This window comes from Barbus barbus, assembly GCF_936440315.1.
Source record: "Barbus barbus genome assembly, chromosome: 29".
NCBI lineage: Eukaryota > Metazoa > Chordata > Actinopteri > Cypriniformes > Cyprinidae > Barbus > Barbus barbus.
Window position 1 is genome coordinate 28,043,990 of NC_136757.1, and position 25,802 is coordinate 28,069,791.

The 25,802-nt window shown below is 39.9% G+C and overlaps 1 protein-coding gene across 1 annotated transcript in view; it reads right to left on the reverse strand.

Moving 5' to 3' along the window:
- Positions 1 to 25,802, reverse strand: part of LOC306849360 (citron Rho-interacting kinase-like) — a gene marked incomplete at its 5' end in the record, with an annotated part of 60,005 nt that overhangs the window by 33,011 nt on the left and 1,192 nt on the right. Inside the window, 8 exons of the mRNA XM_079384318.1 lie at positions 3,082 to 3,191; positions 5,460 to 5,576; positions 5,845 to 5,940; positions 9,357 to 9,482; positions 11,048 to 11,188; positions 14,147 to 14,200; positions 14,434 to 14,487; positions 14,567 to 14,737. Coding sequence (XP_079240444.1) covers positions 3,082 to 3,191; positions 5,460 to 5,576; positions 5,845 to 5,940; positions 9,357 to 9,482; positions 11,048 to 11,188; positions 14,147 to 14,200; positions 14,434 to 14,487; positions 14,567 to 14,737 — 869 coding nt within the window. The remainder of the gene's footprint in view (positions 1 to 3,081; positions 3,192 to 5,459; positions 5,577 to 5,844; positions 5,941 to 9,356; positions 9,483 to 11,047; positions 11,189 to 14,146; positions 14,201 to 14,433; positions 14,488 to 14,566; positions 14,738 to 25,802) is intronic.

Sequence of the window (25,802 nt, forward strand, 5' to 3'; positions counted from 1 at the left end):
TCTGCTATCATGGCACATTAGCTTGAAATTAACCTATACATTCAAACACATTTCATATCCAAATGTCTACAGTTCATTTATGTGAACAGCATGAAAATGGCTTTGAAAATAGTCTTAATACTAATATTACATGGCAGCAAAAGCAATAAACCACAAGACTTGCAAAAAATTACTATGGTGGTACTGCAATAAAGTCACTGTAACAAGATACATACAAATATTGTATATACAGATTTTTTTATTTGATTATATTTTTAGTTTTTTATAAAAAAATTATATATATATTAAATTTATCTATCATATTTTATTTTTTTACTTTATTTTAAACACTATAAATAACGATACAATTTATAGTAAAAAACAATAAAAGGGCATTCCCAGAAGTCCCTTCACAATATTATATATGATTATAATTTTTAAAATAGTTAAAATAGTAATAATTTAAATTTAGCAGCAATGTACTTTTTTATTTTCAGTTTTCATTTTAGTTCATTTTTAATCAGTTTTAGTGATTTTGTTGCGTTGTTCTGTATTTTTTTATATTTCTATTTAGCTTTCATTTATTTTTATTTCAGTTTTAGTCATTTTAGCACTTCAATATTATTTTAAGTGTCTGATATATACTTAAATGCAAAAAATGTATTTGCAAAGAATACCATATCCAATACAAACTGTGTATTTTAGACATTATGTAGCACAGCATGAAGCAGAATGGCTAATTGCTTTTACATAACAACAACAACAACAACAAGCAACCGCAATATGATAAAAGACTAAAATTGAATTCATAATAAAATGTGTTACTAAAAATAATCCAAACAAACAACTCTTCAGTCAAGTAATATAATGTGTTACTCTAACTGTAGGCTGTTTATGGTTAGCAACTGTAAATTATTTAGTTTTTGAAGTTTTTGAGTGTTTTTGAAGCTGCTGCCATCGATTTGGACGAGCTCAAAGAGACTGTAACATCTTATATCAGTTTCTGTGAGGATATGTGCATTCCTACCAGGACTCCTCTAATTTATAACAACGACAAACCGTGGTTCACTGCTAAACTCAGACAGCTCCGTCAGGCCAAAGAAGATGCTTACAGGAATGGGACAGAGTCTTGTATAAACAGGCCAAACACACACTGGAAAAGGAGATCAGAGTGACAAAGAGGAATTATTTTGATAAGTTAAGGATCCAGTTATCTTCCAGTGACACGGCTTCAGTGTGGAAAGGTCTGAAAGACATCACCAATTACAAGACACCATCCCCCAGCACTGTGGAGAATCAACAACTGGCCGACGATCTGAATGAGTTCTACTGCAGGTTTGAAAAAAACACCATTCACACCTCCTGCAACCCCCCTCTCCCCCACACCTGTACTGCAGATAACAGAAGATGACGTGCGCCAGGTCTTCAAAACGAACAAGAGAAGGAAGGCACCAGGCCCAGACGGTGTGACACCAGCCTGTCTGAAATCCTGTGCTGACCAGCTGGCCCCCATCTTCACACAGATCTTCAACAGATCACTGGAGCTGTGTGAAGTCCCCTCATGCTTCAAACGCTCCACCATCATCCCCGTCCCAAAGAAACCCAAGATTACAGGATTTAACGACTACAGACCTGTGGCTCTAACATGTGTGGTCATGAAGTCATTTGAAAAACTGGTTTTGGCTTATCTGAAGGACATCACTGGACCCCCTGCAGTTTGCCTACAGAGCAAACAGGTCTGTGGATGGTGCAGTCAACATGGGACTGCACTTCATCCTGCAGCATCTGGACAGACCAGGGACTTATGTGAGGATCCTGTTTGTGGATTTCAGCTCGGCCTTTAACACTATCATTCCAAACCTCCTCCTGCTCAAATTAACTCAACTCTCCGTCCCCACCTCCGTCTGTCAGTGGATCAACAGCTTCCTGACAGACAGGCAGCAGCTAGTGAGGCTGGGAAAATACACATCCAGCACCCCCACCATCAGCACTGGAGCTCCTCAGGGCTGCGTACTCTCCCCACTGCTCTTCTCCCTCTACACCAACGACTGCACATCTAAAGACCCCTCTGTCAAGCTCCTTAAGTTTGCAGACGACACCACACTGATCGGCCCCATCCAGGACGGTGACGAGTCTGCTTACAGACAGGAGGTTAAGGAGCTGGCTGTCTGGTGCAGGCTTAAACTGGAGCTCAATACGCTCAAAACAGTGGAGATGATCGTGGACTTCAGGAGAAACCCCCCTGCTCTCCCCCCACTCACCATCATGACTAGCACTGTGACTGCAGTGGAGTCATTCAGATTCCTGGGCAGCACCATCTCTCAGGACCTGAAGTGGGACATTCACATTGACTCAGCAGGCCCAGCAGAGGTTGTACTACCTTCGCCAGCTGAGGAAATTCAACCTGCCACAGGACTTGCTGAAACAGTTTTACTCTGCCATCATTGAATCCATCCTCTGCACTTCAATAACTGTCTGGTTCAGCTGAACTACCAAATCTGACCTCAGAAAACTACAGAGGGTAGTCCGGACTGCTGAGCGAATCATTAGTACAACCCTCCCCACTCTCCAAGAACTGTACTCATCCAGAGTGAGCAAAAGGGCTGGTAAAATCACTCTGGACCCCTCACATCCAGCACAATCTCTCTTTGAACTGTTACCGTCTGGTCGACGTTACAGAGCTCTGAGCACCAGAACGACCAGACACAAGAACAGTTTCTTCCCTCAGGCAATCCATCTCATGAACACTTGAACTCTTAACAATAAACATGAAACACACAACACTATCATAATTTTTATTCTTTATTTAACACACATACTTATTACATTTCAAATTTGCACCTAACATACCTGTACATACTGAATATTGTGTTTGTGCTATTTTGCATATTGTCCATTTTGTATATTTGTACATTATTTTTTTATTATCTGTGTCCTGTCCTGTTGCTGTCATTCTGTTGCACTGTGGAGCTACTGTCACTAAAACAAATTCCTCGTATGTGCAAACATACCTGGCAATAAAGCTAATTCTGATTCTGATGATTTCCATCCATCACTGAATCAGCTGGAGTCTGTATGTTCGTGACGTGCATGTGAACTCACATGTTTTTCTGTGTGTAAATGCTGCTGTTGGCTGCCAGTTTGTTGGCCTCGGACAGCTCAGTGATCCTCTGCTCCAGATTGGTCATCTTTGACTCCATGGCATTGATTGTCTACATGAAACAGAGTCACTGATAAGTAAATTAGACATTATAATTCAAAGCAGAACCTTAGTTCAATAATGAACAGACCAGCTTGGATTTCTTTACGAGGCCAGCTGGTTAGTGCTGGTCATCCTGGTGAATCAGTATAGTCAACCAAGTATAGTATTGTCTTGTCACAAGTACTGGTCCTTTAGTACCAAATTTTACAAAAGTAATGTTGGATTACAAATTTATAAAATGATAAATCTAGGTTCCAATGTAATAGTATATAAACTGAAACAGTGTGTTTTACATTTTGAGGTACAGATGATGACATTCTAAGATGAAGTCAGGCAGCCCAGGTGTCTGAGACATTAACCTTTTGTCTTTAGGCACTTCCTGACCATTTGGGTGATACTGTCAGGATGATTGGATTAGCACCTATGCATTTGAATCACACTGTTATGCTGATGATGTCAGGGCTAGGGAAATTCTGGTAATGGGCCGATTCCTGTACTGTATTTGCATGCTTTGTTTAGATTGTCTCCACCTCTGTATCCCTCCCCCTCGAAATGTATATAAACTACAATGCATACTGTTTGAGTCAGACTTGGATGACTACAGCGACTACAGCGAGTTCTCAATAAAGAGTAACTTATCCCAAAGTCTCCTGGTCTCTGCTTTGAAGAAGGAAAAAGTTTCCAACAGTAACAATACTAGCCTTCCTACAGTAACAGTAATACTGAGTAGGGTTATTCTAGTTAACTAAAACATAATAAAAAAAACTAAATAAAAGTAAATAATAAAATTATTAATATACACACATACATATATACATACACATACATATACATATACATACATATACACATATATACATATACACATACATATATATATATATATATATATATATATATATATATATATATATACACACATACACATATATATATATATATTGATTAGGGCTGTCAATCGATTAAAATATTTAATCGCATGATTGTCAGGAGTTAAATCACAACTTAAATCGCATATTTTTATCTGTTCTAAATGTACCTTAAATTAATAATTTTCAAGTTTTTAATACTCTAATCAACATGGGCATAGACAAATATGGATGCTTTATGCAAACGTATGTTTATTATGAAACCATAGTCATCATAGAGCATGAAGACGAGACGTGTTTCAAGGGTCACAGATGTTTTTTCGAATAACTTGTTCATGTCTGTTAGACACATGAAAAAAATAAATACCAGGTTCCCATTATTTCTCTTTTTTTGCACGGAGCAAGTTACTGACACAAACCGGTTTACATTTTTGCACGACAGGGCAGCTCTTCTTCTGAACATGCAAAATGTACATTTGTTATTAATATTACATTTGTTTGCCTCTCTGTGCCCTCTGGAATTTGATGCAGCTAAATTCTCAATAAAACTGTCAAACAGAAAATATGCGCTGCACTGCGTTAATCGCACCTTAATAAAATTAGTGCCGTTAAAATTAATGTGTTAATGCATTATTAATGCGTTCATTTTGACAGCCCTAATGTGTGTGTGTATGTGTATGTGTATGTGTATATATACATACACACACACACACACACAATTAATATATATATATATATATATATATATATATATATATATATATATATATATATATATATATATATATATATATATATATATATATATATATATATATATATCAATTTACTACAAAATTACTAAAACTTTAACTAAAATTAAAGTGAAAATATACAAATAAAAATTTATTTAAACTATTAATTAAAACTATAACAGTTTCTTAATCTTACCAAAAAGATACAGATTACTGAGTGACTTAGGTTTTTGCTCTTCATTTAACTTTATTAATCACTTGACCTTTTTAAACCAGTGCTTACTTAATATAAAAATATTTCAGTCTACATGCTAAAGTCTTAATGTATACTTTACTTAAAATTGTTAGAAGAATTAACTCATTTAATTTATTATTTTTTGAATACTAAATAAAATATTTAAATAGGCCCAATAGCTTTTGATATGGCAGTGAAATTGGTACAGAGGAAAATTAATTTTTAGTTGTTATTGTCACAACATATTTTTTGTAATTCCTATTATCTTTGATTATTCTTAATATTGTCAACACAGTATTTTTTTTTTGCACTACAGAAAAACAATTATTGCCATTCAACGATTTTTTATTTAAATCAACAAATTCACGGCAGAGGTCAAACTATACAATTTTCCCAATGAAAAATTGTAGTCTCTCAGAAAAAGCAAAATAACATGTTACCGCTGTCTGGTCGCTGATCATTTTTCCCCGCTCGCGAGATTCCTCCTCATATGTGTTCTGCTTGGACTCTAGCAACTCCTTTTCAGCCAAATCAGCCTTCATTTGAGTCTCTAAAACCTACAAAACACAAGCACTGGGTTATTACACCTGACAAGCGAACAGAAAGTACCTTCAAAATGAGGCCTTTAAAGGTTTCATATAAATCCTAAGATAAACAAGGAGTCAGGATCTTTTATTCAGTAGCTATAAAATTAATAACGAGCACTAAGGTATATCAGTGCTGTGTAAACTCAAAGATGGAGGTAAACCGCTCTGTTGAACATCATTGATATTTGTCACAAGCAGAAGTATGTGTGTGTGTGTGTGTGTGTGTGTGTGGCCTGACCTTGATCTTGTCTTCATAAAGCTTTTTCTTCTGTTCCAGGTGTGTTTCCATACGCTGCGCTGTTGCCTGTGTTTCACGCAAGTTCTCTTCAAGTTCCTGCGTACAGACAATACAGGAAGAATTGCTATAGGGCATTTTTCCCAGAACAAAAATTTAAAAGTGTGGGACTTCAGTAAAAGTCTCTATTTAATCTAATTTATTTTAAGAAAAATTGTAGGTCATGTTTTAGTTGATAACATATGGTCCTAACAGGTCTCCATCAGTGCTATTTTTTAATTATTTATATACTTTTACAGTTTATTAATTTTTGTTCTAGTGTATTCATATTAAATATATTTTAAATATATGTATTTAGCTTTCATTTATTTTTCTCAATTTAGTACTTAAGCTTTTTAAAAGTTTTTCATATAATATTTATATTTTATTTGAGCTTTAATTCAATTAATTAATTTTAATTAACCTGTTAGTTAATTAATTGCAAATTACCCTGCCATATATATATTTTCTTTTTTTTTAAATGGTTTACTATTGCATTATACACTCACTGGCCACTTTATTAGGTACACCTTGCTAGTACCAGGTTGGACCCCCTTTTGCCTTCAGAACTGCCTTAATTCTTTGTGGCATAGATTCAACAAGGTGTTGGAAACATTCCTCAGAGATTTTGGTCCATATTGACATGATAGCATCACGCAGTTGCTGCAGATTTGTCGGCTGCACATCCATGATGTGAATCTCCCGTTCCACCACATCCCAAAGGTGCTCTATTGGATTGAGATCTGGTGACTGTGGAGGCCATTTGAGTAAAGTCAACTCATTGTCATGTTCAAGAAACCAGTCTGAGATGATTTGAGCTTTGTGACATGGTGCATTATCCTGCTGGAAGTAGCCATCAGAAGATGGGTACACTGTAGTCATAAAGGGATGGACATGGTCAGCAACAATACTCAGGTAGGCTGCGGCGTTTAAACGATGCTCAATTGGTACTAAGGGGCCCAAAGTGGGCCAAGAAAATATCCCCCACACCATTACACCACCACCACCACCAGCCTGAACCGTTGAGACAAGGCAGGATGGATCCATGCTTTCATGTTCTTTATGCCAAATTCTGACCCTACCATCTGAATGTTGCAGCAGAAATCGAGACTCATCAGACCAGGCAATGTTTTTCCAATCTTCTATTGTCTGATTTTGGTGAGCCTGTGTGAATTGTAGCCTCCGTTTCCTGTTCTTAGCTGACAGGAGCGGCACCCGGTGTGGTCTTCTGCTGCTGTAGCTTCAGGGTTCGACGTGTTGTGCGTTCAGAGATGGTATGCTGCATACCTTGGTTGTAACGAGTGGTTATTTGAGTTACTGATGCCTTTCTATCATCTCTAACCAGTCTGCCCATTCTGCTCTGACCTCTGACATCAACAAGGCATTTTCGTCCACACAACTGCCGCTCACTGGATATTTTCTCTTTTTCGGACCATTCTCTGTAAACCCTAGAGATGGTTGTGCGTGAAAATCCCAGTAGACCAGCAGTTTTTGAAATACTCAGACCAGCCCGTCTGGCACCAACAACCATTCCACATTCAAAGTCACTTAAATCCTCTTTCTTCCCCCTTTATTCTGATGCTCGGTTTGAACTTCAGCAAGTCGTCTTCACCACATCTAGATGCCTAAATGCATTGAGTTGCTGCCATGTGATTGGCTGATTAGCAATTTGTGTTACCAAGCATTTGAACAGGTGTACCTAATAAAGTGGCCGGTGAGTGTGTGTAATTATACAGTAAAATACAGTCAAATGTATCATTTTTGGAATACAAACCATAACTTGTATTGTAATACAGTAAAAGTTATTAGTTTTATCATTTTTAGTTATTAGTTTATATACTGTATATAGTTTATTTAAAGGGGTGGTTGACTGGCTTTTTTCTAGGCTTGATTGTGTTTATGGGGTGTGTTCATGCTTCGTTTAAAAAACAAACAAAAAAAACATTATTTTTCACATAATTTACCTTTATTCCACACTGCTCTGTCCCTTCTCTCATGAACACGCCGATGAGTTCTTGGTTTTATGAAGCCCCTCCCTCAGAAATACGCAATGGGCTCAGACTGGTTAGCTGGCCCAGTGTGTTGTGATTGGCTAAATCGCCAATGCTCATCTAAACGCCCCGCCCCTCACCTCAGCGGCATGTGCTCGGTGTTGAATTGTAAACAATGACGTCATCTATATTGCTTATCAATTGGAGCCTGATTGAGACGCAGAGAATATTAGTGAAGAGGATCGCGCAGAACCTGCGCAAGAACATGGCTCTTAATGGTATGTTTTTTGTTTGTTTTCGTCTCATACTTTTAGATACGCTGTTATTTGTAAATGCTACTGCTTCTGTTAGCTTTTAATACACGGTTTTATTCTGATTAAAGCTTTAATACAGTACGGCAACCGCACACGTGTCCATGTATAACGCTTCTCATAGCTATGTGAAAATAAGTGTATAAATGGAACAGTTCATTGTTGGAGCTGAGCTGATGATCTGAATGAGAGAGAAAGAGGTAGAGAGAGAGAGATGCAGAGCAGGAGGACGCAAGGAACATGATTAAGAACCGCTGCTTTAGAACATTTTGAAACTTGTGAATCCATTAGAATCGACAGAAGACAGAATCGGGATTTATGTATGAATAGATCTTTACGTGCACCCCTAGTTTTCTCTTCCTCTTCTTTAAATCAGCGCAGCATGGCCTGATTGAGTGTTCCCGGGGGCGGGGTTTATCTGGGTTTGTTACGTCACGAACCCAGGAAGTAACTCGTTGTAGTCCCTATAAGCCGTTTTTGTCATAATTTTAAAAAGAGTTAAGAATAAAGAAATGAGTATACATAAAATACAGTGAAATCATTCAGACGTAGCACAGTGCTCATACAGTAAATGCACAGCTAAACAGTAGTTTTGAGTCTAGATTTAATAGAGTTAATAGTTTTATTATTAATTAGCGATAACAACTCTGGTCTCCAGATGAATGTGCCATTTCATTTTTAAGCACTTGTGAATAGTGACTAATTAATAAAAATCAATAATGTATGGTATAAATCATCCAGCTAAAAACACATCGTCATTGTGACACACATGATTGTGGCCAAAGACTGAGATGATCCACTGCAATCTGTCACTTTTGGAGCCGTGACAGGGCCAGAGAGCATGCTGGGAGCTGAGGAAAAGAAGCGCTGACACTGCCAGGCTAAGCAGGTCGAAGAAAAACGAATAAAACAGAAAATGTGTGTGTTTAATGCAAGCGTGAGGGTTTGAGGAGGTATACCGCGCGTGACTAAGAGGTGTTACGTGTCTTAAGTAGCTTTACTGTGTGCATGTGACACCTCCAGAAGACGTTTCTGGAGCGCAGCAATTGTATTTCATCGACACGTCGTGTTGATTGAACAGCTCCAGTGTTTACCTGTTTGTTTGTGTGTGTGTTTAAGATACAGAATGTGTAAATCAGCGGGAGTTCAGCGCTCGCTCACGTCTCAGGCTTACCATGATTTTGTCAGCCATCTGTTGGATCTGCTGTGACTTGGTATGAATGTCTTCTTTGAGTTTAGTTTCTCTCCGTTCCACCATCTCCAGCCTCTTCACCTGGTTCTCCAGGGTTTTCTTGCCATCCTGTTCCATCCCAAAAAAGGAAAAACCTCATTTCACACAGTATTTCTATTAATAAATCAGATTTTAAAATTAAGGTTACACTGTGTCTAAACTGCAAACGACAACCTGAGATGGTCTACATACCACAAAAATTGATTATCATACTTCGTATTTTTGTCTGGTTTTCCAGCATAAGTGCCTAAACATTAAATCAAGATATATTTACTTGAGAAGCAAAATTAGTTAAGATATTAAGTCTTGTTTCCTGAAATATGTATCAAAATAAAGGAAGTTTATGCTTAAAACAAGAAAAAACAGTCTCTCCAAATGAGCTGTTTCAGATTCACCCTCTGTTCACGTCACCGAGGGGAAAAAGTCCCACCCATTTGTGACGCTCTCTGCCCTATTAGCATAAACACAGCCCTGAGTGAGAAGATGTTCGCCATTACTGGAGATATATATAATGTCAGCGCCAAAGAGGCTTTACAAGTGTTGTGTTTTGGGATGCACTAATGAACATAGGAGTCGCCATAATCTCCCTCATCTGAGCCGAGGACACTGTGGTTAAATTAAATTTTTTTCACAAAAAATGTGTAACGTCCCCTAAATGTTTAGGAATCAATACCAACGCTCCGTGCATGAACGTCAGCTCCAGACAAAGTAAGTATCACTTGTTGTTTTTCCAAATTGCTCTTCTGAAAGAGCTTCTTGGCACTCTGTAAGGCTAATTGCTAAAGCTATCATGGTCTCTGTCTGTTTTCACTGGTGCTGTCTTCAAGTGCTATCATGATCGAGAGTAGGAATGTGGTAGTTAAAAGTTGCATATGAAAGCAATGTGAGTCGATCGCTTGAAGTTGTCGAGCTCATTATCAGAAGTGGAACTTATAAAGTTTGTGATAGCATGAGACCAGCTATGTTGTTATTTTTATCCTGCAGTGCTCCCCGTCTGTGTAATTCATAAATGCAAATTTATCATGCACAGTATAATCAGATGACTGACTTTGAAGCCGAGTTTTCTGTTTTCTGTAAAGATAACAGGCTTGTACTAATAGTGGAATGGTTATTAGCAAAGGCTAGCACTGCTACTTCCAGAGCTTGAGTTCTTGAAGCTCCGCCCTCTTCTCCGCATTTAAAGCAACATACTCAAAATCAGTGCATTTTAGCTCATACCCTAAAAGTGCCAATTTTAACAAGCTATACAAATTTATCTGTGGGTATTTTGAGCTAAAACTTCACATATACGCTCTGGGGACATCAGAGACCTATTTTACATCTTGTAAAAAAGGGGCATAATAGGTCCCCTTTAAGGCTAAATGTCAGCAAAAGTGGATTACAATGGGTTAATTATGATGTTTAGATTTGCAGTTACATTCATGCATTTGGCAGATGCTTTTATCCTAAGCGAGTAACACAGCATTCAATGTCTACATTTTATTTTAACACTTCAGGATCTACTGTTTGAGTTACAGGAATTGTTTCCTGCTTATTCTTTGTGTAATGACAATGAAGTCGAATTTGATCTAATCATAATCATGATATTTGTAAATAAAGCCATAAGCGTCTGGAGAAGCTGTGCAGTGCGTCACCTCAGTCTCTCGCAGGCGTCTGCGCAGGCTGTCGGTGGAGTCTCCTTTGGTCTGCAGACGCTCCAGGTCTCGCTCCAGACGTTCTTTAGCCTGGCGGACGTTCTGCAGGAGTTCAGTGGCTTCTGTACTCGCCTTCACAGCCTGAGAGAAAAGGAAACATTGTAAAAATTGTACAGAAAAAGACTCAAACTGCTACAGTAAAAACCTGTAAATTGGTTTGTAAATGACCTTACCATAGACAGTGAAAAACGTCTTAGGTTACGTATGTAACCCCAGTTCCTTGAAGGAACGAGACGCTGCATCAGGAGACGTTTTGGGTGACCGCCTACAGCGTAACCGGCTCTGAATACCAATGAAATCTGTCCAATGGATGGGAGGGACGTCACGGGCGAGGTGACGTAATGACCAGCTAGTATAAAAGCACGTGTGGTGAGCAGAGGCCATTGACAGGCCGCAAATCCCCAACTCTCTTCAGAGATGAAATCGCCAGAAGAAACACGGTCTTCAGGGTGATCTGAGATCTCCTCAATAGGCTCGAATGGAGGCCTACAGAGAGCATCAATACCACAGCCAAGTCCCAAGGGGGGGCCCGGGACCGTACTGGAGGCCTTAGCCTCAGTGCACCACGGAGGAAACGTGTAACTAGCGGGTGTCTGCACACTGACTGTCCACCAAGAAGGGTGTGGTAGGCCGAAATTGCCGCCACAAAAACCTTCAAGGTGGAGTGGGCTAACCCTGCGGAGAGTCGAGCCTGCAGCAACTCCAGCACTGTACCAACCGGGCAGTTAACTGGGTCGAGCTGGCGATCTCCGCACCATGAAGTGAAGAGTCTCCACTTCAGGGCGTACAGTCTCAGATCTGTACCTCGGTGTGAAGCATCCATTCCCCGGATAACAGCCCCTGCCTCGACAGGGTGTCTGCTCCCACATTGAGATGCTCACTCAGACGCTCAGAAGGGAGCGGCATGCTCAGGTGACCCTCAAAGTTGAGGGGAGCAATGCCAGCTCGACCAACCAGGAGAGCTCGGCCTCATAGCCCACACAAGGATCTGGTGCGCCAGCCTGTACAGGGGGCGCGAACTGCAGACCTCCTTAGTGGTTGCTATAAGAGACCACCGATGTGTTGTCGGTGCGAACTAACACATGGCAACTTCTTAGGTCTGGGAGAAAGTATTTCAGAGCCTGAAGCACGGCCAGCATCTCGAGCCTGAGCACGTGCCAAGCGAGATAATGACCCCTCCACAGACCGTGGGCAGGGTGGCCACTCATGACCGCTCCCCAACCGGTGAAGGATACGTCTGTCGCTAGCGTACGCGGCGACACGGAGCTCCCAACACTGGGCCCTGGGACAAGAGCCAAGGTTGTCTCCACATGTCTAAGGCACGTAGGCATCGCCGCGTGACCTTGATCATGCCAAGCGGGTTTCCCCTCGGGAAGAACCCCTTGGTCTTGAGCCACCACTGTAGGGGTCTCATGTACAGCTCCGCCTCAGCGGAAGCGGGGCAGCGCTGCGGGGAACGCCAAACACACAAGCTGTGTGTATCCCCCGCACACAAAATACGTTTGCAGGGAGGAACACACAGCTCGTATTGCGCTCGAGGGATCCAGCAGGTGAGGATGGAGATAGAGACTCGCTCGTCTTCGATCCCTCTGCTAGATCCCGTTGCAAACCCCACGAGCGCCGTCTCCGCTCCTCCTCAGCGGAAGCGGGACCCGCGCCGCGGGGAACGCCAATGAAAGAACCCTCTCCAGAGAAGAGGGCCTTTCGGGAGCGAAGCACACGCAGAGGAAAACCCTAGCAGTGCGGACAGTCAGCCCCCTCGAGGGCTGCCTCCGCGTGCCTCGCTCCCAAGCAAAGCACACACAAGCTATGCGCATCCTCCGCACACAAATAACATTTGCACGGAGGAACACACAGCCCGTATTACGCCTCACTTCTCCCATGCTTAGTTTTACAAAGCCTTTTTGACATGACCTTGCCAAACAGACAACAGTAAATAAGATTTACAAGACACAGAGCGCTTAGCTGAATGACAGAAAGCTGACGCCGGTTTCACCGCACGTGCTTTTATACCAGCTGGTCATTACGTCACCTCGCCCGTGACGTCCCTCCCATCCATTGGACAGATTTCATTGGTATTCAGAGCCGGTTACGCTGTAGGCGTTCCCCCAAAGCGTCTCCTTATGCAGCTCGAGTTCCTGAAGAGGAACTGTAAATGTTTCAACAAGGCATTTTATGTAATTATACAGTGAAACACAGTCAAATTTATAGTTTTTGATAGAACAAACTATAATTTAACATATAATTTAGAGTGCAAGCAGTACAAGGACTGTTGCACGCTTATGAATTAACACATTGGAAGTAGAAAAACTGAAACAGTATTTTCTTGTAAAACAAACACTACATATCTTTGTTTTGTGTACTTATTTACATGTTTTATTTACTTCATTTAACTTTTTTTTTTACAGTGTTTGGTATTATTACATTTTAAGGTAAAAAGCAGATTTTGGTATATTATAACATATCACTTAATGAAATATATGGTTATAAGTTCTAAAATATATATAGGCATCAATATTTTATTTTGTAATTTCAGAAACACTGTTTTGATTTGTATTTTACTGTGAATTTCTGGTAACTAAAGCTACCAGTTTTATACTGTAAATTTAATGGGATATTTTTTTATTTTGGGGGGGTCATAGATTAGCTATCATCTAACTAGTGCTGTGTGATGCACGATAAATCACATTTATTTATATAGTGCTTTACACAATACAGATTATTTCAAAGCAGCTTCACTCAAATAAACAGGAAAATAAAAGTGTTAATGTTGTAAAATTCATCAGTTATAAAACTAATTTATATTTCAGCCTTAAAGCAGCTCTACAAAAGACAATAGTGTTGTTATTCAGTTCAAGTCAGTTCAGTGTTGATTCAATTCAATTCAATAACAGTGTTGATGTTGCAAAGTGATTGTCATTATCAGCTCATTCAGTCCAATGACAGCATCAATGTAGATAAATATGTAATTTTACTGAATTTAAAATAATGTTTCAGTTCTTCAAGAAGGGCTGATTTTTAAATAAATGTGCATGGTACCTTGGCAAGCTTCTCCTGGAGTTCTTCCATCTTCACTTGTTGCTCTGCATTGGTCTGAGACATTTACAAATAAAGAAGCTTAAATACAAAAACAGCCGCATTAGCAATTGCACTTACAACGGCATGATTTATGCTCCAGACTGGTTAGTACCGGTCAATCAGCGTGGCCTTTTGGCTCATTTACCATGGAGGTATTGTTGGTTAAGCAAATTAGGAATTCTAGCACCAAAATATGTTGGTCTTCTTAACTGCGAATGGAAACAGTGAGTAAATAGTGATTATATTACCTTCTGCAATTTGGTCAGAAGTTCTTCTATCTCAGCTTTGCCTTGTTCTTTGGCCTGCAGAATCAAAACAGACTGATCGTATCTCATCTAGCTTGCATCAACAAGACGGTTCTCGCTTTGAACGTGAACAAACCTTCTGAATCTTCTGCTGGTATTCCACAGCCTTCCTCTTGAGCTCCTCGCTGGTCTGGCGAGACTCTTTCAGCTCGGATTCGTACAGGTCGCTGCGGCGGCGAGCGGCGGACAGGTTCTCCTCCAGCTGACGAACAGACACGCGCATTTCCTCCAGCTGAGCGTGGTACTCCTGCAGGGTCATAAATGGTTAAAATGGCACTTTAGTTACTGAGGGACATGTCCTCTGTGTCCATGTCTATAAAGAACAGAAACACTGCACTTTAATAAATGTTTTATTATTTTATCATTTGGACAAGTACTGTAATAAGTAGCAGATGCTTTTACCCAAAGTTTTGCAGTGCAATTTAATCCTATTAAGTCAGACAAAAGAAATATATAAATATTATAAATATATTATAAATATTGAGTTGAGCGGAGTTGAGTTTATTTGACACAAAAAGTAGTAATTCACTGTTACAACCTTCTTGTCAAGAATAACACAATATAGTTACAGTAACTAATTTCCATTGTGGTCCTTGCTTTAAAAAGAGAGAAGAAAATTCTAGTCAAAAAATATGCTCACTCCCGTAAAATAACAAACAGATCAACAATTCCTTATACATTTTAAGACATCCTACTGTGACGAGTGTCCCGAGTCCACATCAGTGTTGCCCTGGAAATTCACGTGGAGCACCTGTTCACAGCTCATCACGGGCTGATTGGCCATACCTGCGCCTCGTCAGACTGGCTGTATTTAAACAGCATTAGACAGCAACCTAACACTCTTTTCTCTATCCCGTTCCAGACAGCAGTGTGTAACCGATCAGCACCGCTGCGAGCATCACACGGATTCACCCGCACCTGGAAACGGCCGAGAGCACCGCCACCAGCGTGAACGCCACCACCATCCACGTATTCACCCATTTCTTAATAAAACCCACCCTCCGGGGCCTTAACCCAAGCTCTGCTTGTCGCGTGTTCCTTCCACCCTGCCACACTATCTAAAAACAGTCTCTTCTGAAACCCTCACAATTAGTAAATACCTTAATATCTAATTGTAGCATATTCCATTCCTTTGCACCTGAATATTTAAACAACCTTTGACCATACAGTGTCCTGTATCTACATAAATTAATATCCATAATGCTCTGTCTGGTAAAATGACAATGTCTTACACTCTTAAAAAAAAAGGTGCTTTGGGACCCTGTATGGTTCCATGAAGAACCTTTTATATCCAAAGTACCTTTCCATTGCACAAAAAAGGTTCTTTGTAGCACAGAAAAGTTCTTTATGCATAAATGGCTGCCCACTGCTCCGTGTGTGTGTGTGTGTGTGTGTGTGTGTGTACTTGGATGGGTTAAACGCAGAGCACCAATTTCGAGTATGGGTCACCATACTTGACAATACGTCACAAAAAAAACCTCATTTTCTATTAGTTGCGTTCATTTATAGTGCAATATAAAGTATTAATTTAGAGTTATGTAAATAGTGTTTATTAAAGAAAGACCAGAAGATCAGTCCTTTTATATCTGTTATCTGCTATATTTTAATGCTGTTTTTTGACTCAAAAATTATTAGGCTAGTTATTTAACAAAAGCAAAATTTGTCTGCAATCATGTTTTAAAATTAAATAAAAAGGCTAAATACGAAATCTTAAAATATAAAAATTCCACTTTGTCTCACTAAATTTAGCATCAAAATTACAAAATTAGATTAATTAGCTGCTGATGATATGACGCACTGAATGATTTAATCATGACGGTGTGACTGTATCAAAAATAGAAAATATTATCTTTTGGAAGCTGCTTTCAAAATCCACTTGACTCAAAAACCTGAGGGGGCACATGCACTTTGAATGGGCATGTCTCTGCATGTGACCTCATATTGTTGGAATAAATCCCAGAATGATTTTATTGATTCTTAAGAAAAATAATGTGACACAAGGCATCCAATTATAATAAATAGCACAATGTCATTTGTATAGCCTGTAGTGGTTTTCAATGCTTGATCCACAGCTCTGCACATTTCGTATGTCTCCCTTATTTAACACACCTGAATCAAATCATGAGCTCAATAGGAGAGTGATCTATGAACTGAACTGAGTGTATCAGATAAGAGAGACTACAAAATGCCTTGTGATTTCATATTAAAAATAAATATTAGTCTGCTTCATGTAAGCACATAAGTTATAGAAAAGCCGGGGCCTTACACAGGGCCTTGCCCTTTTCGCCTTTTTTGTTTTGTTTTTTCTAACGTGATCCCGTTTGCCACTGAACCTGCTTTAACGACGACAGTGGGGCTTGATTGCCTTAGTCAAACGGGTTGGCGCGTTTGGTCGGGTTGTTAGTTAGTGCGCTATATTGAACCGTTTGCCACTGAACCTGCATTAACGACGACAGTGGGGCTTCGATTGCCTTAGTCAAACGGCTTTTCTATAACGTATGAATATATCCACTATAGCGTTCTATAACAAATCCGATCAGAGCGCCTGTTTATCACTAGTTTTATTCTGATTCTCGAATCTGCTATTAGTTTATAGCCCGTTAGCATCGGCAGCGTGGCAACCGCTAATCTCGCTTACATTGCAAATCCTCTATTCACACACATTACTATCGTTTCACTGTTACTTGCTTAAATGGCGGATTTGTGTCTACCTCTGAGTGCAGGTGAGGACACGTTCGAGCTGCATTCGGTGCAGCTGGAGCTGGAGGCCGTGGAGAAACAGATCCGCGACCTGCTGGAGAAAAAGGCCCAGCTGAAGGAACGGAGAGCCGCGCTGGAAACATCCCGGGCTGACGCTCACAAGTCCGGGGTAAGTATACAGCACGCTGCTAACACTCCCACCACCTCTACTCCGTGTGTTTCTCTGCACAGACCCTGTGCACCCAGGACTCGATCTTCCCAGATGTCCTTCACTCCGGCGCCGGGACGCCACGGACCCTGGGTGCTGCAGCAGCGGAGGACGCGAGCCAGGCCTCGGGTGACGACTTCCCCCCCCCCTGTCTTCGAGATCTCCACTAGGAACAAATTCGCCCCCCTCCACGAGACAGAACGCGACATTGTGATCGTTGGAGACTCCATTGTCCGGCACGTCCGTGCTACGCTAGCTGAAGGTAAAGTACACGCTTCTAACATCCCCACCACCCCTACTCCGTGTGTTTCTTTGCACAGACCCTGTGCACCCAGAACGCGATCTTCCCAGATGTCCTTCATCTCCACCCGGAACCGCTTCGCCCCCCTCCGCGAGACGGAACACGATGCTGTGGTCGTGGGAAGCTCCATCGTCCGGCACGTCCGTGCTACGTCAGCTGAAGGTAAAGTGCACACTCACTGTTTCCCCGGTGCACGTGTTCTCGATGTTTCTGCGCAGATACCTGCGATCCTGAAGGGCAACGAGAACATCGGTGCTGTCGTGCTGCACGCGGGGGCCAACGACATCAAGCTGCGGCAGACGGAGACACTGAAGAGGGACTACAGGAGCCTGATCGAGACGGTACGCAGCACATCACCCGCGGCGACGATCATCGTGTCAGGACCGCTTCCCACGTATCGACAAGGAAACGAAAGGTTCAGTAGACTTTTTGCTTTAAACGAATGGTTATCGTCATGGTGTAAAGAACAGAAACTGCTCTTTGTTAATAATTGGAATCTTTTCTGGGAGCGTCCTAGGCTTTTCCGTGCTGATGGCCTGCACCCCAGCAGAGTCGGAGCGGAACTCCTGTCGGACAACATCTCCAGGATGCTACGCTCCATCTGACTAGTAAGCCAACTCTCAAATAACTGCCATGATGACTTTTGTTCAACCCACTTAAAAAATAGAAGTAATTGCGTTGTCCAATCTATAAAGACTGTGTCTGTTCCCCGAATAGCGAGATCAAAATATAAATTCAATGCAGGATCTAGAAAAAATCTGACCGTGATCAAACCAGAAAAACGCAAAATAAATGAACAAAAACAATTTTTAAAACTTGGACTCTTAAACATTAGATCACTCGCACCCAAAGCAGTTATTGTAAATGAAATGATCACAGATAATAATTTTGATGTACTCTGCCTAACTGAAACCTGGCTTAAACCAAATGAATATTTTGGTCTAAATGAGTCTACTCCACCAAGCTACTGTTATAAACATGAGCCCCGTCAGACTGGTCGTGGCGGCGGTGTTGCAACAATATATAGTGATATTCTCAATGTTACTCAGAAAACAGGATACAGGAGGTTTAACTCATTCGAACTACTTCTGCTTAATGTGTCACTGTTAGATATGCAAAATAAATCTCTCCTATCTCTTGCTCTGGCTACTGTGTATAGACCGCCAGGGCCATATACAGATTTCCTAAAAGAATTTGCAGATTTCCTCTCAGATCTACTAGTTAATGTTGATAAACTACTAATTGTCGGAGATTTTAACATTCACGTTGATAATACAAATGATGCGTTAGGACTTGCGTTTACTGACCTAATAAACTCTTTTGGAGTCAAGCAAAACGTCACCGGGCCCACTCATCGTTTTAATCATACGCTAGATTTAATTATATCGCATGGACTTGATCTTACTGATATAGATATCGTACCTCAATGTGACGATATTACTGATCATTTCCTTGTATCGTGCATGCTGCCTATTACTGATATTAGTTATATGGCTCCGCGTTATCGTCTGGGCAGAACTATTGTTCCAGCCACCAAAGACAGATTCACAAATAACCTGCCTGATTTATCTCAACTGCTCTGTGTACCCATAAATACGCATGAACTAGACGAAATGACTAGCAACATGGGCACTATCTTCTCTAATACATTGGAAGCTGTTGCCCCCCTCAAACTGAAAAAGGTTAGAGAAAAACGCACTGCGCCATGGTACAACAGTTATACCCATTCTCTCAAGAAAGAAACTCGTATTCTTGAGCGCAAATGGAGAAAAACTAAATTAGAAGTTTGTAGAATTGCGTGGAAAAACAGTATGTCCAGCTATAGACAGGCTCTAAAAGCTGCCAGGGTAGAGCATATCCGCAAACTCATAGATAAAAACCAAAACAATCCAAGGTTCTTATTTAGCACAGTGGCTAGACTAACAAATAAACAGACACCGCCCGATCTAAATATTCCCCCACAGTTTAATAGTCATGACTTTATGAATTTCTTTACTGATAAAATTGATAACATCAGAAATACAATATCAAATGTAGATTCTACTGCGTCTAGTATTTCAGCTTCATTCACCGCACCCAAAGAAAAACTGCCGTGCTTTACAACTATAGGACAGGAAGAGCTAAATAAACTTATCAGTACATCTAAACCAACAACGTGTTTATTAGATCCTGTACCCACTAAACTACTGAAAGAGTTGTTACCCGTAGCAGAAAAACCGCTTCTCAATATTATTAACTCATCGTTATATTTAGGTCACGTCCCAAAACCATTCAAGGTGGCGGTTATTAAGCCTCTTATTAAGAAACCACAACTAGATTCAAATGAACTGGCAAATTACAGACCCATTTCAAATCTTCCGTTTATGTCAAAAATTTTAGAAAAAGTTGTGTCTACTCAACTATGCTCCTTTTTGCAAAAAAATGATCTCTATGAAGAATTTCAATCAGGTTTCAGGCCCAATCATAGTACAGAAACTGCACTTGTTAAAATTACGAATGACTTACTACTTGCTTCAGATCAAGGCTGCACCTCATTGCTAGTATTACTTGATCTTAGTGCTGCGTTTGACACTATAGACCATAATATACTCATAGATCGATTACAAAAATATATTGGTATTCAAGGACAGGCTTTAAGATGGTTTAGATCCTACCTGTCCGATCGCTACCACTTTGTCCATTTAAATGGAGAGTCATCTCAATTATCACCAGTAAAGTATGGAGTACCACAAGGATCTGTCCTAGGTCCTCTGCTATTTTCAATTTACATGTTGCCCCTTGGAAATATTATTAGAAAACACGGGATAAGTTTTCATTGTTATGCTGATGATACTCAATTATATATCTCAACAAGACCAGATGAAACTTCTCAACTATCTAAGATAATAGATTGTGTAAAAAGTGTAAAAGATTGGATGACCAATAATTTCCTCCTACTAAATTCAGACAAGACAGAGATATTACTTATTGGACCAAAAAACAGTACACAGAATCTCTTGGATTATAATTTGCAACTAGACGGATGCACTGTCACGTCCTCTAAAGTCAAAAATCTGGGTGTTATTTTAGACAGCAATTTGTCCTTTGAAAATCATATTTCCCATGTTACAAAAACAGCATTCTTCCATCTTAGAAACATTGCCAAGCTTCGAAGCATGCTACCTGTTTCTGATGCAGAAAAGCTAGTTCATGCATTCATGACCTCTAGACTGGACTATTGTAATGCACTGTTAGGTGGTTGTCCTGCATCTTCAATAAACAAGCTACAGATAGTCCAAAATGCAGCGGCTAGAGTTCTTACCAGATCAAGAAAATATGATCATATTACCCCAATTTTACAGTCTCTGCACTGGCTACCTATTAAGTTCCGTATCATTTACAAAATATTATTACTTGCCTATAAGGCCCTAAATGATTTAGCACCTGCGTACCTAACTAGTCTTCTACCACGCTACAATCCAACCCGCTCTCTAAGGTCGCAAAACTCTGGACTTTTGGTAGTACCTAGGATAGCAAAGTCCAATAAAGGAGGTAGAGCTTTTTCACATTTGGCTCCCAAACTCTGGAATAGCCTTCCTGATAACATTCGGGGTTCAGACACACTCTCTCTGTTTAAATCTAGATTAAAGACATATCTCTTTAGTCAAGCATACACATAATGCATTTTATAATCTTGTACTGCAGTTATATCTGATCAAATGTACATTATTATTATTCTTTAGCTTGGGTTGAACAATTTATTTTTGCTTAGATGGAACAGCAGCTACGCTAATCATGTCTCTGCTTGTCTCTACGTTTCTGCCACGGGATTAACATCCCGTGGTAGCCAGGAATTACAGAACTTCAGTCTGGATCCAACCACTACATGATCTAAGATGACCGAACACCTGAGATGGAGGATCAGCGCCGGGAGATGACGTATGTGTCCCTAATCGTAGGCAGAGGCCAACACCTGGATGAACGCCAGAGACAGATCCCCATTGAGGACCCCACCACTTAGACAGCCATCGGAAAAGACCACTGGAACCAGCTGAGCCCATTCAATCTGACTTGCTGCGGTTTGGAACTGAACTACTGGTTTGTTGGCCAGAGGAGAATTGGCCCCCCGACTGAGCCTGGTTTCTCCCAAGGTTTTTTTCTCCATTCTATCACCGATGGAGTTTTGGTTCCTTGCCGCTGTCGCCTCTGGCTTGCTTAGTTGGGGACGCTTCATTTCCAGCGATATCGCCGACCTTATTGCAAAGACACTATTTAAACTTATTGACACATTATTTTCCTTTTGTGATATTGTGCAGTGCTTTGACACAATTTGCATTGTAAAAAGCGCTATATAAATAAAGGTGACTTGACTTGACTTGACATAAACCATCTGAAATAGAAGCATTTGTAAAAAAGCAAATGGCCATAATAATTCAATTTAATGTAAGCTAGTGTTTTAAATGCCAACCTGTGTTTACATAGTCCTACTTACTGTTTAAACACATGATAAAGACATGATTCATTATTATCGTTAATTATTTTATTTTTTTTTGGGGGGGGGGGGGGGGGGGGGTGTTATAGTTTAGTAATGAGGAAAATCACGGCCATGGCAGGTCTTAGCTTGCAGTGACTTAAATCTAAGTTTGGAGAGGACTCTCAATTTCTGACGCCATTAAATAGACGAAGTGATCATTTGTGGGAAATGATTCTTCCCCTCCCCCTCCTTTCAGTCTTTATTGTGCGGTAGGAGAGTCAAGAAGTAAAATGGTATGCGTGAAATTAAACATTTTTAATTAACATAACATAACAGGATGGCTTTTGTGCTATTTATTGTTGTGATCATTTAAAGGCATTTATACGATTATTTTAGTTTAATATTCCTGCGTTCGACAGGGCAAACATTCATACAGGTAAAGAAGCATTACAAAAAGTATAAAGGAATAAGATTGAGCTCATGCAACCCATTTTGAATGCAACACTAAGCAAACCACTTCGTGCAAAATGGCAGAATCAAATAAAAGCGGAAAATCAGAAGACCTTTGTGAGAGAACATGAGGCAGAGGAGATGAAATCAGTCTGAGTAACTAACCACGGGATATAGAGAGAGAGAGCAGCACATGAAAAGCAGAGCGGAGAAGTGGATACATAAGTGTGCTGAGTGGGTGAAAGGCCAGCGAGTGGGCGGACGGAGTGAGTGTGCCAGTCCGAGTCTGAATCGGCCCTCGTCGTTTCATCAGCCATTAGCTACAGGTCACAAATCGCATCCACGCCATGTGTGACGAGGCCACAATCGCCTAACGAGACGGCTTACGGCATTTAGCGATACAACGATAGCCTGGGCTACGTTAAAGAAGAAAAGGAAATCCAGCATGACAGGCACAGAAGATAGAATCAGTAACTGTCTGTGTTTATTAAAAGTTGTTGTAAAGCATGTTAGACATGCTCCTGTGGAATTTGGGTAATTTGCACACATAGAGACCATGCATTAAAGTAACAGTTGACCTGAAAATGAAAATTTACTGAAAATGTTCTCACCCACAGATCATCGAAGATGTAGAAGAGCGTTTCTTCACATTTGGAGAAATACAGCATTACATGACTTGCTCACCAATAGATCCTCTGCAGTGAATGGGTGCCGTCAGAATGAGAGCTGATAAAACATCACAATAATCCACACCACTCCAGTCCATCAATTAATGTCTTGTAAAGTGAAAAGCTGCATGTTTGAAAGAAACTAATTCATCATTAAGACATTTTTAACTTCAAACAATTGCTTCCAGGAAAAATTTGTCTCATCTGAATCAAGGGAGAAATATGTACAGATTGTATTTTAGTGGGAAGCAACGGTTTGAAGTTGAAGAGATCTTAAAGAATTTGTTTCTTGCAAAATATTAGCTTTTCACTTCACGAGATGATAACTGGACTGAAGTGGATTACTTGTGGTTTTTTATCAGCAGTTTAGACTCTCATTCTGACGGCACCCATTCACTGCAGAGGATCCATTGATGAGCAAGTGATGCAATGCTACATTTCTCCAAATCTATTAAGATGAAGAAACAAATTCATCTACATCTTGGATGGCCTGAAAGTGAGGACATTTTCAGCAAATTTTCATTTCTGTGTGAACTACTCCTTTAATATTATTGTTGTCCCATATATTATGCAGTAGCCCTTAAAAAAGGCATATGGCACTTGAGACCATGCTATATTGTGAAAGTGCTGAGGAAAAACAGTGAAGTTCACAAAAAATGTATATGCTTTTTGATTTACATCACCATAATGAGATTTATAATTATGCACCAGAAATGACAGAAAAGAGATGCTTGACATTTTGTAAAATTGCCTCCCAACTGATAGTCATAATATAAAAAAAATCAGCTTAAAGTGAGTCAACACAATGTTCATCTGTCAGTCCTCTATGCTAATGTGATTGTTTAATTATCAATAGTGAGCTAATTGCTCTCCTGCACAAATAACGTCAATCGTGACAATGACATTTTGCCAGAAATCGCCTGGAATTACAGCATCCGCAATTGTTGCAAGCACTAAAAAGATCCCAAATGCAACATTCATTCGTCAGAAAGAAAACCACAAATGAGAGCTTTTGAATACATCTATTGTTTCTCCTAAATGCCGATCAGATTAAGTGAAAAGCCAACTGACGTTTTTGCTTAAATCTCACGTTTTTTTTGTCATTTCTGCAATTCAGAAATACAGCACTTTATATATCAACATCAGGCTTTGAAAAAGCCATATCGATCAAACACTATAGTACATAATCTAAAATGCATCTCCTCTAGACTTTAACAATAGATCTTAATTCATGACTACAAACTCAATGCAGTTAATAAACAAAACATTTAGTCTTTTAAGACACCATTCACATTATCCGAAGCAAATTTCAAATGAGCGAGCCCACCAAAAGCCCAAAAGCTAAAAGCCAAAGCACAAACCAAATCTGTCAGCCGCTAAAACTTCCATCTGAACTGGAAATCACCCTTTAAAAGCAGCTCTGTTCTGAACTGTCAACTTAATGGACCGATTCTCCCTGAGCTTAACAAACTTCATATATTCATGAAACTGAACAAGGCCTTTCTGTGCCACTTTCTTTTTTTAAGAGAGCCCAACAACTACAGTCATTTTCCCATAGGGATTTAAAAACAAAATCTTTAATAAAGACTTCAAAGTCATTAACCAAAATGAAACACAACATTATAAACTTAAAATGTAATAAAGGCTTTTAAAACTCAGCAGTGATGAGGAAATTACCTACTACTATCCCATATGAAGCACTGCTAATAACTTAATCAAATTAGACAACAAAAAAATTTAAAACTGCTGATTACAAGTCACTTATATGAGAATAAAAGCTCTATTAACATTTTTTGCTTGTTTGTGTTTTCTGCAAATTCCAATCAAATCGCTAGACAGTTGCCCTAAAATGTATGTTTATATATGTGTGTGTGTGTGTACTTATGATATTTTGTGGGGATCAAATGTCCCCACAAGGATAGTAAAACCTGACATTTTTGACATTGTGGGGACTGACCTGTGGTCCCCACGAGGGAAAAAAATAATTAAAAATAGTAAATGATGTTTATCTTGAGTGCAACAATGCAAACAGGTTTTCTGTAAGGAGTAGGTGTAGGGTTAGGGTTGGGTTAGGGGATATTAAATAACTTTGGTCAGTATAAAAGTAATAGAAATCTATGGAAAGTACACAGAAACAAACGTGTGTGTTTGTGTGTGTGTGTGTGTGTGTGTGTGTATGTATATATATATTTGAGTCTTTAAAAAATAATATATCTTATTGCTATTCTTTGTTTAGTTCATAAATATTCATAAATATAACAAAACACATGCACAAAGACAATATGACTCTATGCAGCAGAGTTTGAAAGCATCAACTAGCAGCAAAGTTCTGTGAAACCAAACTGAAATTTTATCAAACCAAACAGTTTGATCAAATCTGTAGGATAAATGAAAAGTGAAAAGTCTGATTGCTGCTAATTTGAGACCTTTGCCGGTTTGTCACGACAGCATTTCCAATGCATCTGCAACATCCTTCACTGCGAGGTACCATTTTTGTCTCCATGGCAACCGCAGTGCGATGGAGTCTGGCTC